An 18,089-nucleotide genomic window follows, 5' to 3' on the forward strand; every position below is an offset into this window, starting at 1 on the left:
AAACCACTGTTGACTACATTGAATAATACTGGACCAGATGCTGATCATTCTACCAGGTAACCTCCTAAACACTACTAGAAACTCATTCATTTGACAATATGTCCACATTGACAGTTACTTTTTTGGAACCTGTCACTTAGGCAGTTGTTAATCCATTTAAGATGTACTCTGTGGTTGCACTAATTCTTAAATCAGCATGTTGTATATTAATGTGTCAAAATTCCTTTTAAAAATGTAAATATATTATTTATCTTTCACTGACTAAATTACAATGTCATAAAAGAATAATTTGAAGTGTGTTTAATAAGGACTGTAAGAACTCTTTCTCCAGAAACATAATGATTGACACTAATTATATTTCTAGCTTTTTATTCTCTATCAATTAAAAACTGTAGCAACAATTACATTCTTTCTCAGCATTGTTGCCAGGTTTCACTAGTCAGGATTTATCGGGTTTTTAAAATATTGGGATGATATCCACAATCTCTTGAAGAGTCCACATGTGGTAGTAATTGAATAAGAATATTACCTGGTCAGATGTGTCTTTTGTTATGCCTCCCAAGTGAAAACTTGCTGGGCATTCTGCCTTCAAAATACTATTGAGATCCATTTCAACATCCATTTTAAATAACAGTTGAGGTTATCTCATAGTTAATTGTCCAAGTCTAAGCTTGGAAAAATTAGACACATCAATTTAAAATTCACACCTATCTTACAATAGGCCATTAGCAGAGCTGAGATGAATTTCCTTTCAGCGATGTCCATGCTGAGCATGGAGTGTGTGCACACAGTGTAGAAACTCTGAGACATAACATTTAAATGTCTTATGCAGAATAGCATAATGCATATCCTGAAAAATTACAAAATGGCACAATCTTCTCCTGTGCTATGAGCAGGTCCTCCTGGTTCTCTACAGGAACTACTTATGAACAGCTGCATCTATTTTTTTAGAATTAAGAAGAGTCTTAGAACCTCCTTCTACTAAAGTAGGAAATCACTGTTGCAAAATTCAGTGAGTGATCTCAGAGAAGATTAAGGTGTTCTTACATGAGAAAATCTCTAAGTTAATTTTTCCCACACTTACATCCACATATTCTGGTGCCTGTGTCTCCCTGACTTGGCCAGGATCATTTGTGTGCAGCAAGGGGGACAAGAGATGCCATCAGCCCAGTGCTCATTATGTCTCTGGTGTTCATCTTGATTAGTGATGACAAACAGATTTTTGATTTACCTCCTATACTCTTCTGGAACAGATGCAGTTTTAGATATTTTGCCTCATTATTTTGTCTCATCCCTCATAAATATTAGGCAAAATTCCTGGCTTTCACAGAAGTGTTTATCTTATCTGCATGTTTTATAAATACCTTCTTCTACTTGGTTCCCTTAACACTTAGTTATAGGTGAGTTTTTCTACCTCTCCTTTTAAATGAAATCACTTATATGCTGCTCTGTAGCAGTTAATGCAGACCTTCCTTTTTAACTTTGTTCTGCTGTTTTTCCTGGTACTTTCAGACAAGCATACATAGTCACATAGATAGACACACACTTCCATTTATACTTAATTTTTGCCACAGTTAGTATTTCTGTTTTGAATTTTTACACTAAACCTAGCCTCTTTTTTTACTAATTCCTAAAAACTGTTTTCTTGTTGTCCTGTTTACTGGGAGATCCATTTTTTCCTCTCTTTGCTACTGTTTGTAACATATAGTTATTACTCTCACCTTTTATTTCTCCCTTTTGCTATATACATATACTTAAAAATTTTTTAATTGATACATTCACTTAACTCCTGAAGTAGGAGGGGTATTAACACATTGGTATACTGTTTCTTAATTATGAGGTGTGCCTTCTGGACATCTCAAAAATTCTTGTTAAACAACTTTAAAGTTTCTTTCACAATGGGTTGTCCGTATTTATTCTTCCTAATGAATTATCTCTCATAATTTTCTCCAGGTTTGAAAAATTCACTTTTGAGGTATGAAGTACTCTGTTTTCCCATAATTAATGTAATTAGATCCTCCAATTTGCTCCCTTTTATCCAATGTAATGAGGCTCAAAGTAGAATTATCTTATGCTAGGTTCAATACTTTTTGTGTTAGATAATTACCATCTGTAATTTTTAGAAACTTCAATGGTGTTTTACTACATACTGCATAGGACGCCTACCGTAGGTCTTTAAAACTGAAGTCACCAAGAACAGTACAATTTTTCTTTCCAGACAATAGCTCTAACACAGATAATCATCTCTCTAACATAGAGTGCCACCCTCATTTCTTTTGCCTGTTCTTTTTAGGTAAACATGTTTTATCTAATAACTTTTAAATTCCAGGTGCATAGATCATCCCATCACATATTTGCAATATCAGTTATATCCTATTACTTCTCAGCAGTAAGAATTTCCATTTCCCTGGCTGGCTACCCAAACTCCTGGCACTGCTCTATAGATTTCAGGAAAAGAATTCATCTACTTTCCCTCTCACTTCACAGTTTGTTCACAGCTCAGCTGAGTTTGAATTCAAAAATACAATGAGCTGTTCTGTGGAAAACTTCAAATATTGTCTATGGCCTGTCTGACCTTAGCAGCAGATCCATCTCCTCTAATGTCAGTGAAAAATCTTCCTTTAACTTCAGGGATGGTTGTATTAGACCCCAGCAATCTTGTTTTTCCTGATTTTTCTTATTCTTTCTCTCTGCCAGTGCCAGCCTCTTTCAGCTGCAGGGACAAGAGTGACTAAGGTGTTTATTCTGTGATTAATGCCTTCAATTGCCTTATATACTGAAAGAAACTTTAGAAGTGCTTACCTGTCAATCCTTCAGGTACCATAAGTAGATGATAAGGCAGATATAGACTGCTCAGAAGATACTGTGATAAGTTAAGCAGGTAAAGAAGCTGCATGGTCTGCACAGCAGAATGTATCTGTCCATTTGACTGACAGAAGCCACTGATTTTTTTTCTCCTTTTAGTGGATATATTAGTCTTAAGAATCTCCTAAAGATAAGAAAAGTGAACAGAGGAAAGAAAATGTCTGGGAAAACAAAGAAAAAAAATTGCTGCTACTAAATGTGAAATCTGATCCCATTGGCTTTGCTATTGGTTTAAATATTTGTCCCCAAACTGAAATATGCTTGGTTCTTAATTCCTCATGGTTTGATGGAAAACGTTAGTTTGCATAAATCCAGAGCTCTCTGCAAGAATGAACTGAATCACACAAAGAAAATCTCCCAAGCAAATTACCTTTTAAGAAAACATTTTTTTGCTTGGTCCCAAAGGAGAAAGCATCCTTTCATAGGAGAATGAGGGTTCTTATTATGTGTTATGCATCAGAGAGGAAAAAGAGACAAAAAAAGTAAGTCAGTTGAAACTAAAACAAACATTATTCTGAAAGTTAGTTTTGGTGAGCAACACAGACTCCCTGGCTGCTTACCTATTTCACTCATTATAGCCCAGGATTTCACCTGAAGGCAGGCAAGTGATCCAAACATCCAGCACAGCAACATGCAAGTGAGTTCCATGAATGTATGGCCAAAAGAGCTTGAGGGGAAGCAGAGGGGGGCTTTGGGAGAATACAAGCAAAGCAAAGCAGTGGGGAGTCAAATAACTTTATTTGAGCGTGCACTGACATAACAAAAGGAAGAATTCAAGTGCATAGAAAGTTCAAACTCAGGCTGTGAGAAAGCATTTGGCTCATTAGGAGCTTTTCTTGAATGCTGCCTGGATGGGACAAGCCACAGTTCTTGTCACTTTTAACAAGTAATGCTGAAGTGGAAATGGAAGAAAACAACACCATACTGCAAAGAACTTTGCATTGGAAAAAAACCTTATGCACCTCTGAGAGCTGAAAAGGAAGACAGGTTACATCTTATAGAAGCTGAGTTGTATTTTCTGAACACCAGCATAGGATTTGTCATGAATAAAAGGTGACATATCTCCCCTGGCAGATATTATCCTGTTCTTTCCTCAGTACAGACCTAACCACCAAATTTAGGTGGACTCTTACTCAAGCTGTAATGACTCCTAGACTTCAGCATATAAAGGGGAAATTTGTCCCAGAGCACAGCCTGGGGAGAATATAGTTAATTGTCTAGATGAAAGACATAAATAGTGGTATGCTATTATGTTTGGTCTGCAGGAATCACTAAAATGATACAGAGTACCATACTCTATTCCTCTGGAATACGTGAGAAAAAAATGCTGGTTTACCATTAGGCTGGGTATAGACACAAATTTCTACTGCTTTTCCTCTCTTAACCTCACTTAAACTTCAGTGGCACCCCTGGAGGCTTCTACCTTTAGGATAAAAGAAGCAGCAACTGATTTTACAGCCTGATAATTCATCATGCACAGATACAAATAAAGTTGAGGTTGCAAATGAATTCTGATAATGGAGGTGTCTCTGTCCCATAATGTCATAAAAGACCACATCATTCTTAATGTTTAACAAAGTAGAATAATTCCCTTAATTTCAAGTAGATTAGACAAACATTCCCAAATATGCATAATTAATAACAAAGAGAAAAAAATAAAGGTCAGAAAAGAAATGTGAATGGGTTTTATTGCATGCTCTGAGCACTCATCATAAAAGCAAAGTTAGGTAAACTCTCATTTAAATTAAAAAAAAATTGAATATGGTTCTACATTGTGAAACCAGGCATATAATGTATAAAATGCTCATTGAAAACATCTTTTTAAAGTCTCTAGATGTAAAATACTTGAAGTATTACTACTTGTGGAGGTATTTCTCATTCTGTTGTACAGACTGTGGTAGAGGTCCTTGACCTCTACGGGCCAAGGAAAAAAAAGACTGGAGTTATAAAATAAGTAATATTCCTTTTCTGTGTTGTCTGTTTTGTTTTATTTTCCTCTTTCTTATTTATTTATTTATTTATTTATTTTCTTAGTCTGCAATTGCACTGGAGAGGAACTGAGGGAAGAAACTGGGGACCTTGATTATTTTTGTTCCTTGATGAAGACGTCAGGTTTATTCTTAACTTTTACATACAAAAACTGTCTGTATGGATTGAAATAAAAGCATTTCTTTCATTATTAAAACAGTTAGCTAAGCAATTGCTGTAAAAGTTTGTATATTTGAAAAAAGAGTTTTCTTTTCTGTTCTTAACCTGAGTCATTCTCATAGTGCAGAGAAAACTTCTCAGCTCTATTGAATCTCTCCTTTGTTCCTACTTTGGTGCTGAAATCTGTAGTGATCTCATGTTTGAGAAATTAATTTCAAGGCTGCATTTGATTTTTGTTCCTTTCTCCTAAATAATTTTCATTTCTTACATTCAAATTTTTAGCAAAATTGAAATTTATTCACAAGGTGTAATTAATGAATTTTAGGTGAAAACTCAGTGCCTGTAACTGAAGTTACTAAAGTGACTACTTTCTTTACTCTCTTTGGTACCCAAGGAAATTATCTCTTCTTAGAATCTATGAATTGGGCTAATCTCACCCAACCGCTGTCTAAAACAGATGTTCAATGAATGAGTGCACACAGTAGCAGAAGAGACACACATGACAAATCTACCTTGCTTTGATGTCCTCTTACTAGGAACAGGATTCCTTACTTTTCTTACCTAAACACAGCAAAAAGTTAAGCTAATGACAGAATCACAGAATATCTGAATTGGAAGGGGTCCGGTAGCTCCAGAAAGGATGGATAGAAATAAGGATCACCATATGACTACTTGTTTCCACAGTGCAGGGCACTTGTTTTAGATTTTGTGAATCTCCATCAGAGATTCCTGTGTCTCTCTCTGTCATCTGTAGAGTCAAGTGAATTCCTTTACAAAGGCCACGAGACAATGGCAGGCCCTGGAAGAGCAAAGGAAGCACAAGAAGCTGGATAACTTGGGAACGTAACTGCACTGGGGGAGGCAGGAAGAGGGGAAAAAAAGTGCCCTCAGGTAAAGTGCAGAACACTAGAACATAAGACTGTGAACCGTATGAGGCAGAAACAAGGGGTAGGAGAATATGATGGGCAAGAGGCTGTGAGGAAAAATGACTGGATATGAAAAATACCTAACTAAGCATAAGACAGGAATAAGAAGAAAGCTAGAGGGAAAGTATGCATTATGCAGCTGATTATCCTTTCTGAATAGGAAAGGAGACCTTCAAGGGTGGAATGGCAGCTCCTCACATTTTAGGAGATAGTAAAGAGTCTCTGAAATCCCATCCAAGGGGCAGAGGGAAGCCTACAGTTTTGTGCAGGTATTTTATTTTTTTCCTGAGATGACAACAACAAAAAGTATAAAAGAAACTGCTCTGTCTGAGAGCAGCTGGCTTTCCAGCCAAAGTGAAAGAAATCAGTAGGCAAGTAAAGGCAACAAGGGCAGGACTGGAGAATTCATTTTAAACTCCAGGTTCCAACTAAAGCTTAGAAGGAGATTTTCAAGTCCCTCAAGGGAAGGTGGCTGAGGAGATGTCATTTGGAGTTGCAAAAATCATGTAGACAATGAGACAAGAGAATGGGTTCAAAATGTAGTGAGATAGAATAAACTTGAGTGCCAACTTCTAGAGTGACAGTAAAGTGAGAGCAGTAACAGTCATTATAACAGAAAAAAATAGATAACTTCTTATAAACAAAAGAAACAAGTTTCTTATAAAAATAAGATATATTGGGTCTATATTGTTTATAATTCTTATTCTCAATCCACATTTTTTTCAAGGTTCAATAGAACACAGTTTCTGAAATAGCCAGATTTAGTCTGAAATAATTAAATTAGAATGGGTTTTAAAATTGAAAAGAAAAATGTTCTCTCCTTATCAGGGAGGAACTAGCCTGAACCAAACATGATTCTGGAGGGGGAAACAGCAATAAAAACCATCATGAATAGAAATATTGTAGAGTAAAGGAAAAGGCCTGAAACTGCCATTGCTACTGATAACATAAACCAACAAAAAATGTTTGTTGTAAAGACTATAAAACATAATCTACTGGTGCCGTTATTTGTGTCAATTCAAGAAATGGACTAAGAGAAACTGAAATGGATAGCAGCCTGTGTGTATGAGCTGAAGTGAATGTTTCTTCACTTTGACTCATATGTTTACATTTTCAAGAAGTAAATATTAAATTTCATTTTTTTGTTAGCTATTTAGTAACACAGCATTGTACATATGGCAAAACCAGTGCCACTGGCCAAGAATACAGAGAAACATTGCCTCCCAGGAAGCATGGTGTATGTGGGGAGAAGAGGGAGAAGACATACAAATAGAAGACAATTTCTTTTACTTAGCTTTAGGGGTAAAATGTTTTATACAGCTTACTGTGCTAAAACTAGGTTACAATATATCATATTCAATGCTGTGTATAATCAGTATTTAGGGCTTTTTATTTTCTCACATAGCTCTATTTGCTCAATCAGACAGACCTTGTACCATTTCAGTGAATCTACTGCTGTCAGGAATTATATACACTGAAGTAAACTGCAGGTTAACTGTCTATGGATTGTGTGGAAGAAACTTTACCATGTGGAAAGCCTGCTAGAGAAACATCACTCTTTCTGATTCTACCAGCACATTATAATAATTCAGATGTCCCTTACTTTCAGCATTAAATTCTCCTATGCATTTGCAAGTGCTGAGCTTGTTAACTTTTATTGCTTGACAAACCCTAGGGCTCACTCTTTTACTTCATAAAAAAATGAGCTCCCTTCCGAAAATTTGCTAATGGAAGTGAAAGAAGTTTAGAAAAAACAGGAAAGGAATACCATCTGACAAAATATTTTACTTTCTGCTGCCTGTCACTCTGTTCTTGCTGTCTTGGGAGGAATATTATCCTGGGAGGAGTTATATTACTAAATACAGTTTATTAAAGCAAATTTGCTGAAGTTACATACCTCATAAGTTTAAGAACAGGGGCAGAAAGAACATATTTAAGAAGAATGTTTTCCAGTAGTGATAGCTGGTCAATGGCATACAAATGATCTCAGTCACAGAAAGCTGGTGAATAATTATAATAGGTAATTTGGGCTTTGTTTTGAAAGTTAACTGTCTAATGTAACACCACAACAATGAAGTAGCCAAATATAACAGATACAGAAATTCAAAGCTGCCTAATAACAGTGTATTTAAATACCACATGACCTACCATGAATTTAAAAAAGAGAAGGAGAAATTACACCATCTGTTTTAATTCAGCTTGTTAAAAATGCTTGCAGGGATTGATGACACCAAAAAGTATGGTAGATTAATTTGATTTTAGTGTAGTGGGAAAGTACATCAGCTATTCCCTTCACCTGAGGGAGCCAGAGATCCTTGTTCTGCAACAAGTCGTGGCACATTGGGTTCTCCCATGGAATAAAGGGATCATTGCTTTCAAGCAGCTGACTAGTTGATACTTTGTTTTTGGCAACATTTATTGTTTCAAAGAGTAAAATTTTCATAACTCCACTATCCATTTATCTTTGATATCATATTTCTGTCATTTTCTTTCTTTGCCATCTGGATTTTAAGATGGAATGCCCATTTTAATGGCTGAATATTCTAAAGGTACTCTTATCACATTCTTTTGCTGATTTATCTTGTGCTCAGCCTCTACAATGAGTCTCAATAGCAAGGAGAATCAATTCCTTATAGAGAAAAGAGGGGAAACTGAATCAAATGTCAAACTGATTTATCACAGGCTACATTTAAACAATCATTATTTTGTAAGGAGTTTCTGTAAAATAGGAAACATTTTGAGACTCACTTTCAAAATTGTTTTCAGTATTGGGGCACCTGGAAGTTCTTGAATGTAATCCCATTGTGTAAAGCAATGTGCAAACAAAGCACAAAGAGATGCTCTCTTCTCCAAAGAATTTAAAATCTAGGGGAAAGATAACGCGAAAAAAATACAGGTGGAGAGGGGAGTCAAGGAAACCTTGAGTCAATACCAGATACTGTGAGTCAAGAGAGGAAACGCTGGTTTCAATGTAGCTTATAACTCTGCAATTTTCACCAAAAGGACATTTCTAAGAGTATCAGAGGAATATCTTCATATCAGTTGATAGGAATGCTTGTTTAAGTATTTAACAAATTGAAAATGGTAATTGTAACTGGAAAAAGAGAGACCAAAGTCAATAGATGAAGGAAGAAAAATAGTAGATTATTATAGAAAAAATCAGCAGCTTACATTTGATTTGATGGTTGAAGACTTTCTTGCAAAAGCTTGTGGTCTTATGAGTTATGGAACTGCATCAGCTTTCCAGGTGGGTATGCATGGGGTGAGCTTGGAAAGGTTAGGGAAAAGTGTGTTATTGTGACCCAGACAGGGAATTATAAGTGCTCATATCAGTTTTAGCCTTGTGGATTGGTAAACCAGATTATGTAATAGTGAGGTTTTACAATAAAAATAAGCAGGACAGGGACCTAGTCTGAGTCTCTAGAAAGAGGCCTGACTGAAAGATGATGCCAGATGACAGGCCTGCATGGTAGCAAGGACAAGGACTCACACAGGGAATGAAGGAATTCTGGTGTGGGCAGACACTGGATGAAAGACTAGGAACTCTGTTTAACTGCTTGACTGCTGGAAAGACAGACCAATATTTTATGTATGCAGCAGCAGGATCTAAATAAGATGTGGACTTGAGTGGGCCCAGGAAAACACACTCTGCCTCAGTCCCACACTCCCAAAGGCGAGGGGGAAGGATGTGGTGTCTATCAGCTGCGTCTGTAGGAGCTCCAAGACCCTGAGTCTGGTGCAAGCAATGACCTCAGGGAGGAAGGCACGAGGCAGACATTCAGGAGAGACTGCCAGCATTAGTTGTGTGCCTGGATAGGGACAGCAGTACAGAGAAGAGGAAGCTGGTCATGACCATATATATTAATGCAGGTAAGATTTTCCTTATAAAAAAGTCTTGCAAAGAAAAGGAGTGGTGTATTGTGTGTGTGTGTTTCTAAGTTATCTATGTACCAATGCAAGAGCTTTTTTTAGGCATTAACACCACCAGAGCAGGCCATCTCCTGGGTGCTTTGAAGGCTTCCTAATGGTGAAATGAAATAAAAAGAGGCCTGGGAGGAGGAGGAGGCACAATGTTCAGGTTTCTGAGGTACTTACACATACCATTTGTTTCATATGTGTTATGGAAGAAATGGAAATGAACACACCCTTTCTGCAAATATATGTAAATGAGTATGTAAATCATACCTCTGTCACTTGACAGACTGTCTATTAAGCTCTAGCAACACCACTGATAGTAGCTGGCCTTTGAATAATGGCAGGGTTTGAAGCCCTTGGATGGAGATGTACTTAAGTTGAGTGAGATATAAAATGGTTAAAATACTGACAGACTCCTCCAGTGCATCCACCCAAGGAATTCTGTCAGTGTTGAAGGCAGGACCACGCACTGCACCTTGCAGGTGCTGGAGCAAGGTATTGGACCCAATGATGGGTCCTTATGGGTCCGTTTCATCTCGGGATCTTCCATGATTCTACGACTCTATGTCCTTACTAACGAGATCTGTTGGCAGCATGCTAGAGCAACTTGCAGATTCCAATTAATGCAAAAAATTCACGTTATTACCAGTGGAAAGCAGCACTGTAAGGAGAAGAGTTGAGCTGGTCCCTCCCAGTTTACTTGCCATACTACTATATGCTTACTTCCTAGTTCTTTTGTCCTTTTACATGCACACAATTTCTATTACCATCTGCTTCATGTAGGAGGACTCACATCTATAAAATAGCTGCTCTAAAAGATTAATAGTAGTAGATTTTCCAGATGAAACAATTTTCAAACTTATATGACAACTGAAAATCAACGAGAAGTCCTCACTTACAAGAAATAGCCACTTGCAAATTTTCTCAAGCACTTTCTTTACCAGACTGTGACAAACTGAACATCAATCCCAGGATAAGTATACTATGCATTGCAGTGACTAAGCTGCTGTTTCTAGGAGTAAGCTCAAGAAGACATGGTGGCTTTGAAATTTAGATGCTGAAATACACAGATTTCAAAAGTACAAGGCAAGAAGAGTTTCTGCTGAAGTTGTTGGAAATGATAGATAATTGTCATTGCTAAAAATCAAGCGTCAAATAAATACTTTCTTGAAATGTAAGATTATAATTTGAGGTTCTGAACAGAATTATTCATATTTCTTTAGGCCCAGCAGTGATTCTGGCTACTGTTATCAAAAGAATGAAACATTAGACAGGTATGTCTGTAAAACTCAGGTAAAAATCTGTTCAAGATATAAAATAAAGTATTGGTTAAGAATAAATATTTAAAAATATATCTATCTTACACACAGTGTAATCAAGATACTGAGATTTAAGGCTGAGGTTGCATGTTAAATTCCATGGGTTTTTTGAGTATTATATTTTAGAATGTTTCCCTCTCATATGAGATATATGCTGATTAGCTTAAATTAGATCAATATAATAAATTATATAATAAAGTATATCAGTTGTAGCCAAACTACTGAGACTATTAGAATCATTTATGAAGGACACAGAGAGAGAGACGCCTCCTGTAACTCTTGTTAACTCATTTGTTGAGAATAGCAATTTTGAACACATGGTGAGGGCAAGCATGATCTAAAGGCTGCTTTAACTTCTACAGATATTTTGATATGTCATTTTAACACCTAGAAGGCTTAAAGAATTGCAATACTTTGGTCTGTTGCTTGTGTAACCCATGTGCTTTTTTCTGGGCTTCAGGAGCTAGTATGGTGCTTTCTGAACCAATAGTCCATATGTTGGGACTATCTGTATGTCCAAGGAATAATTTTGTGGACTAGTTATGTTATATCACAGTTTCTACTTGATGGAAAACCTGACATGGAGGGTCTATGGAAACTGATTTGACATCCTAACGTTTCCATAATAGTTACAGTAGAATATGTTAACGTAAATCCATCAATACTCCCTCCCTCACACCTGGTTATTGCCCAAATAATGTGACATACGACATAAAAGTCAAAACCTACTAAACAGCAACTTAAATCCCATGAGAATTATCCAAATATTTATTCCTGGAACCATTTTAGATGAGCCACTTCCCTGTGTTTAGGAGTTCTGTCTTCATAACATTTTTTAGTGTTTGCAGCTGACCAAGGAAAAAGCAGACTGATAAAGTACATTGTCTGATGAGATTTATGGGAATGGCAGTTAGTTAACTCAAAATCAGTCTGCTGCACCATGCTTACATGTCAAATAAAGATATTTCTCTGATTTAGATGTTATTTCTTTGTTGCAGGATAACACATTTTTGATAAAAAGCTTTTGTGATAAGAAGTAGGATTGGGAATAGAGAAGATATATATCCTGAATGCAGCCTTCTCTGTACTATATGAATATGTGCACAAAAGAAGCCTACCACAGGGTCTGAGCTGAAATAAAAGGTTATACAAAGTAGTGACGTATGTCTGGAATCTTTTTGTCCCCTCAAGAGAAAATCAGAAGGGAAAACCAGGGTACAAACACTAGTTACAGAGTCTTCTCCCCTAAAATATATCTTTTATCAATTGCATTGCATAATGGTGACATTCTATCATAGAAAAAACAGATCGGAATTTAGACGGCCCTCACTGGGCTTTTTTTGGGTCTGCAGTTCTGGCTATAAGGGTTTGTGGTTGCAAGCCTTGGAAAAATAAATTTGCCAGTATTGCTGGCACATTTCAGCTAAAATCATACTCACTATGTGGAATTTTTATGGGCACCACAATAGTCCTACTATCTTGGAATTTTACTTTGTGCTGTCATTTTTTGACATTTCATTTGGAAACTTGAATTACTTTCTGGTCCTAGGTTAGATATCAGCATTGGGCATCTCCCTTCAATTCTCCATACCACATCTTGATATGAAATGCAGAAGTTAGTTTCTCTCAGATGTCTGTAATTTAGTTCAGAGTATGACTTTAGCTTCAATGCATATGCCTTCAGCTTCAATATATAACATATAATTCAAGGAAATTACTGCTCTGTGCTCAAGAAAGGATTGACCCTTGTTCTCACGTCTGGAAAATAAATACTTTAGATCAAGTGCTGGAGTTAAAATCCAAGTGGCTATTTAGCCAAACATGACTAAATTATTTAAGGTTCAGGATGAGAGGATTTATATCGTTACACATCTAATGATCCATTTTCTAAGACTACAAGCAAGTACATATTTATATTTGGAAAATGCTTACATTTTGTGTCAGTAAAGCTTAAAGAGAGGGGTTTTTAGACACTCCTCAGATGTTTGCCTCTATACTTTGGAGGCATGTCTGCTAATTCTGTTCCTCAGCATCAGTGTGTTTTCCAGTTAAGCATTTAGGAGTTGCAGTTACCTAAGTTAAAATTGGAACTCAGTACAGAAATATGGTCATAAAGGCATGCAGTGAAAGGAATATGGATATTCAGGTTTTAAAATTATGATTATTGAAGTCTTGAGTCTTTTCTAAACTCATGTATAATACACAGAATATAAATATAATGAGAATAGTTATGATTGCTACAGAAATAATTGCTAATTTATTATTGATACATTGAAAAGTAATGATTAATAATACTAATTTCATTATTGTTATTCCTGGAAGCACTGACAGTAGTCAAGCACCATATTGTGTTACTCTGATCATGGAACAAGAAAATTTCCATTGCTGCAGGTATTTCTAATCTTTGTACAACCTAATTTTTTGCAAAAGTAAGGATATGAATGTTGGCAACATTAGGTATTAGATGCATTGAATCAAAGAGAATGTGTAGTTGGATTTCACAGAATCATTTTAGTTGGAAAACACCTCTAAGATCATCACCACCCTGTCAACAAGACCATGTCACTAAGTGTTGTGGCAAGTCATTTCTTGAACACCTCCAGGGATAGTCATTCCATCACCTCCTTAGGCAGTCTGTTCCAATGCTTATCAATCCTTTCAGTGAAGAAATAATTCCTAATGTTCAGGCTAAACCTCTCCCGGCACAGCTTGAAGCTATGTCCTTGCATTCTGTCACTGGTTGCCTGGGTGAAGAGACCGACCCCTGCAAGGCTACGACTTACTTTCACGTAATTGTAGAAAGTCGTAAGGTCTCCTTTGAGCCTCCTTTTCTCCAGGCTAAACAGCCCCAGCTCCCTCAGCTGCTCCTCATAGGACTTGTGTTCCAGACCTTTTTCCAGCTCTGTTGCCCTTCTCTGGACATGCTCCAGCACCTCAATGTCTGTCTTGTACTGAGGGGCCCAAAAATGAACACAGGAGTTGAGGTGTGGCCTCCCAGTGCTGAGTACAGAGGGACAGTCACTGCCCTGGTCCTGCTGGCCACACTATTGTTGATACAGACCAGGATTCCATTGGCCTTCTTGGCCACCTGGGCACAGGCTGGCTCATGTTCCGCTGCTGTTGACCAGCATCCCCAGGTCCTTTTCTGTTGGGCTGCTTTCCAGCCAGATTTGATACATCATGTTTTACCAAACATTCAGAGAAAAGTTGTGCAATTATATTAGCCTGTATTTTAAAGATTGTTCAGGCATCATAGTACTGGAAGACACTTGAAGCTTTCTGGTAAAGCGGTTGATCTTTTTCACTGTTAGGCCCTCCTGAGATCTAAGTGGAGATCGACTCACAATGGTATAAATTACATTTATAAAGTACACAGGTATAAATTATAGGTAAGATTAACATTTTTTCACTTCTTTCCATTATTTCACTTCTCTTTCTTGCTTGTTTTTTCTTCGTTGTCTTGTGCCCCTTCATGACACTATAGACTGAATGCCTTTTTCTTTTAGTTTGGCTTTCTCCATAGTCTTTGCAAAAATCCTACTTCATGTGACTGGCAAATAAATAGTCTTTATTGTCCTTTGGTTCTGCTGTGAAATACTGTACCATTGGAATTTAACTACCTTCTTCTTTGTGACTACTGCTTTGCTTATCTATCCAGCACCAGTGTACAAGTCATTACAAATAATTTTGGCCTTTTACTGCTACATACAAACAAATGCAACTTGCATCACTCTGCCAGATGATGCAGTACATTTTCCCATTTGAATTAACTCAGCTTTATGGTCTCTGTCCTTACCCAGATTAACTGAAAACAGGTTTTGATTTGCCAGTGCAGTGCTGAAATACGAAACTTGTTTCCCTGGAAACTTAAATGTCTGAAGCAATCATTTGCACATACAGTATCAGCGCCAAAAGTGCATATTTTTTCAGTTCAAGTTAAGAACAAAATAAAAATCTCTTGTTGTTTGTTTGAAAAGACTCATATTTAAAACACTGTGAGAAAACCCTTGTATTTAATTTCAGAGACCAAAGATTTAATTCTTCCCATAATAAATCTGGATTGCAAAATAATTTCATTTTTAGACTAATTGAATTCACTGAAATAACTGTTTAGAACACTTAAAAATTCTGCTGAAATGTTTACCTCTAATTGTCATGCAAAACACTTCTGCCCTTTCCTCTGGGTAGGGCAAAACAACTGTCATTTTATCAAAGATTATCTTCACCAGTCAAGAACACTTAGATTGTTTTAATCATTCTGTTCACAACTCTGACTTTCTTTTCAAAGCTATTCATAGAAATTTCTTCAAACTGTTATTTTCTACTGACAGATGCCCATTCAATATTCTCCCCTCTCTCCTCTCCTGCCTTTCCCCTTCCCTTTCTCTGCTCTCTGCCTTTGTTTCTAAACCAAATGACTTGCTCCCAATCCCGGGTATTGGGAAATAGGAATAATACAAATATGTGTACACAGATTCACATACCTGGTCCCACAAGCACACAGTTTAATAAAGTGTCAGTAGGGCACTTTGGTTATACTATTAGCAAAACTGCAGTTTCCAGGCTTTGCAACCTTCAGCCTGCCCTAGAGAAAACCTCAACACAGTTGGCTGTAGCCAACTGCTCTTTTAATGCTAGTTTCTAAAATATTTGACCAAATGAGAGCCATGGTAATTAACACTCAGCATGCTGAGAGTTTTGACTAAGACCATAGCGACTGATTTGATTGGATAAGTTAGCTTGAATTTTTCCTGATTTTAAATAGACAACTGCATATTTGATTGTGTTAAAATACATTATCAGTCTATTTTTTAATTGAAAGCTATATTATTAATAATTAACAGTAATTTTGTACACAACATTTAGGGTTTTTTGGGGACTTTGATATGTTTACAGAGGCATTATTATTTTTGTTTTTCAGAAAGGAAAACAATGGGTTAGAGAATGTGATTTGCCAAAAGGTCATACAGCAAATACTGACAAAACTGACTTCCAGAATGAAATCTTGGCTTTGGTGAAATCAAATGCAAAACTCACAGAGACAATGGGCTCTCATCCCAGACTCCTGTCCTGACTAGATGCTGCTGAGGGAGATTGAAGATAAAATGTGTTACTAGAATGCAGTTGGGGTATTTTAGGACTTCACACTTTTATTCACAGCTGAACACTTTCAGGGTATGATATGCTACTGTGCCCTGTTATTGCACTGGCTCTCATGTGGTGGTGCTCATGTTTGAAAATACACCAGGGTTAGAAATATGTCCTTTTTTCTCCTCCCTTGCAGAGCTGAGGGATGAACTGGATATGTAAACAAACGTACATCGGCATAGTCAGACTTGTGTGACACTGGAAAGATTATTTTTCTATAATTAAAGTGGCATAAAAAAGTGTTTAAGCAACAGTTACTGGGACTAGATGTGTCTGTGGATGCTGCTTTCTTCTTACCATGTCAGACAGAAAGTTAGTGGTAATGATAGAATTATGTAAGGAAATGAATCATGAAAAGTGAGAAGAAGATTCTGAAACACTTAATGCTAAATTTAAGGATTTGGAAAGATACTCAAATTCCACACAGAATGTTGGGACCAAATGCTTTCAGTCTATTCAACCTAACTATTTTCTTTAACACTGACAAGTATTATTACACTTCTTGTGCTTCGTGCTTCAATTTATTTCTAGTTTAATTTACATGTCAGTAAATTTATGTCTGACGTCAGTCTGGCTCTTACCATCCTCTTTTTATCAGATGTTTACTTCACATTTCTATCAAACATCTCTGAATTCAAATATGCTTATTAAAGATAATGTTGGCACTTCCAAAACAGGCGCAATCACCACCTTTTCAATTCCACCTAATTTAAACACTTTTTAAACTTCAGATGACATATGTATCATTTTTCTCTTTGGAACTCTGTTTTATCAGAGTGCTAATCTTATGCAGAAAGATTCAAATATGTGAGTAATAAATTCATAGAAACCTTTTAGAATAAGCAAAATGATGGTACAGCTAAGTAAAATAGAGCAGGCTAAGTGATGACCAGTTTTTTAAATGATGAGTGGAATAAGTGTGGAAATAAAAGGTTACCTGAATGGCATTTGTTACATTCCATCCTGCTTCCCAGCTGGTGATCAGTTTGACCTGAGCATGTGGCAAGGGAGCTGGGGACTTGTATTCTGGATCCTGGTGACAAACATTAAGCTCAAATTTCAGGGGTCCATCTGGTTCCTCTCTGTTCTCGCTGTGAGCTCTGTTCAGTTCATCTCTTCTAGCAAAATTCACATGCTCTTCATCGGTGTCTAGGCAGCTGTCCCACCTCAGCAGTCCCAAAAAGAGAGATGGTGTTTCCCTAAAGCAGTTGAAAAGAGATGAAAAAGTCTGCTTCAGGTGAGCCATCCTCAGTACCAAACATAAAAGTAAAATCTTTCATTACATGTCTTTATTTTTTTCAGCAGTTGTACGTTGTCACTCCTTTTGGTAGGTTAGCCTTGATATAATGGTTTGCTGTCCTTGGTTCATTTATTTGTGCCTGTTTCAAATGACAGCTAAAGAAATATCTCCAGGGTCTTCAACATACTGCCCAGAGTAGCATGCAGCAAGATTTAGTAGTCTGCAAGCTTCAATTTACAATTCAAATTGTTTTTCCTTTTACCTATGGCATCTGTGTAGATCAGTCATTCATGAAGCATCTACAGGTGGCTGCAAGAATCTTTTCCTGGAAATTATGCATGTTTCTAACACAAATAAATAGTTCTGCCAGAAGAAAACAAAATGCTTCATTAAAAACTAGAGCTGATGGACTGACTGCTAAGAAAATGCATGTAAATAAGTTCACTTTTCCAGATGTGAGAATTTTCTGTTGTGTTTTAGTGTCTACAGAGGTCAGTAGAACTTTAAAAATGTTCTTAATAGAGCTTA

General features: G+C 36.8%; 1 protein-coding gene across 1 annotated transcript in view; it reads right to left on the reverse strand.

Moving 5' to 3' along the window:
• LOC103619420 (vesicular inhibitory amino acid transporter) overlaps positions 1-17,567 on the reverse strand; it is a 29,085-nt gene extending 11,518 nt beyond the window's left edge. Inside the window, exon 1 of the mRNA XM_017739417.1 lies at positions 17,259-17,567. Within this exon, the coding sequence (XP_017594906.1) occupies positions 17,259-17,567 (309 nt within the window). The remainder of the gene's footprint in view (positions 1-17,258) is intronic.
• Positions 17,568-18,089: the final 522 nt, after the last annotated feature.

The sequence above is a fragment of the Corvus brachyrhynchos genome, unplaced genomic scaffold (genome assembly GCF_000691975.1).
Source record: "Corvus brachyrhynchos isolate BGI_N302 unplaced genomic scaffold, ASM69197v1 scaffold14, whole genome shotgun sequence".
In the NCBI taxonomy this organism is placed as follows: Eukaryota; Metazoa; Chordata; class Aves; order Passeriformes; family Corvidae; genus Corvus; species Corvus brachyrhynchos.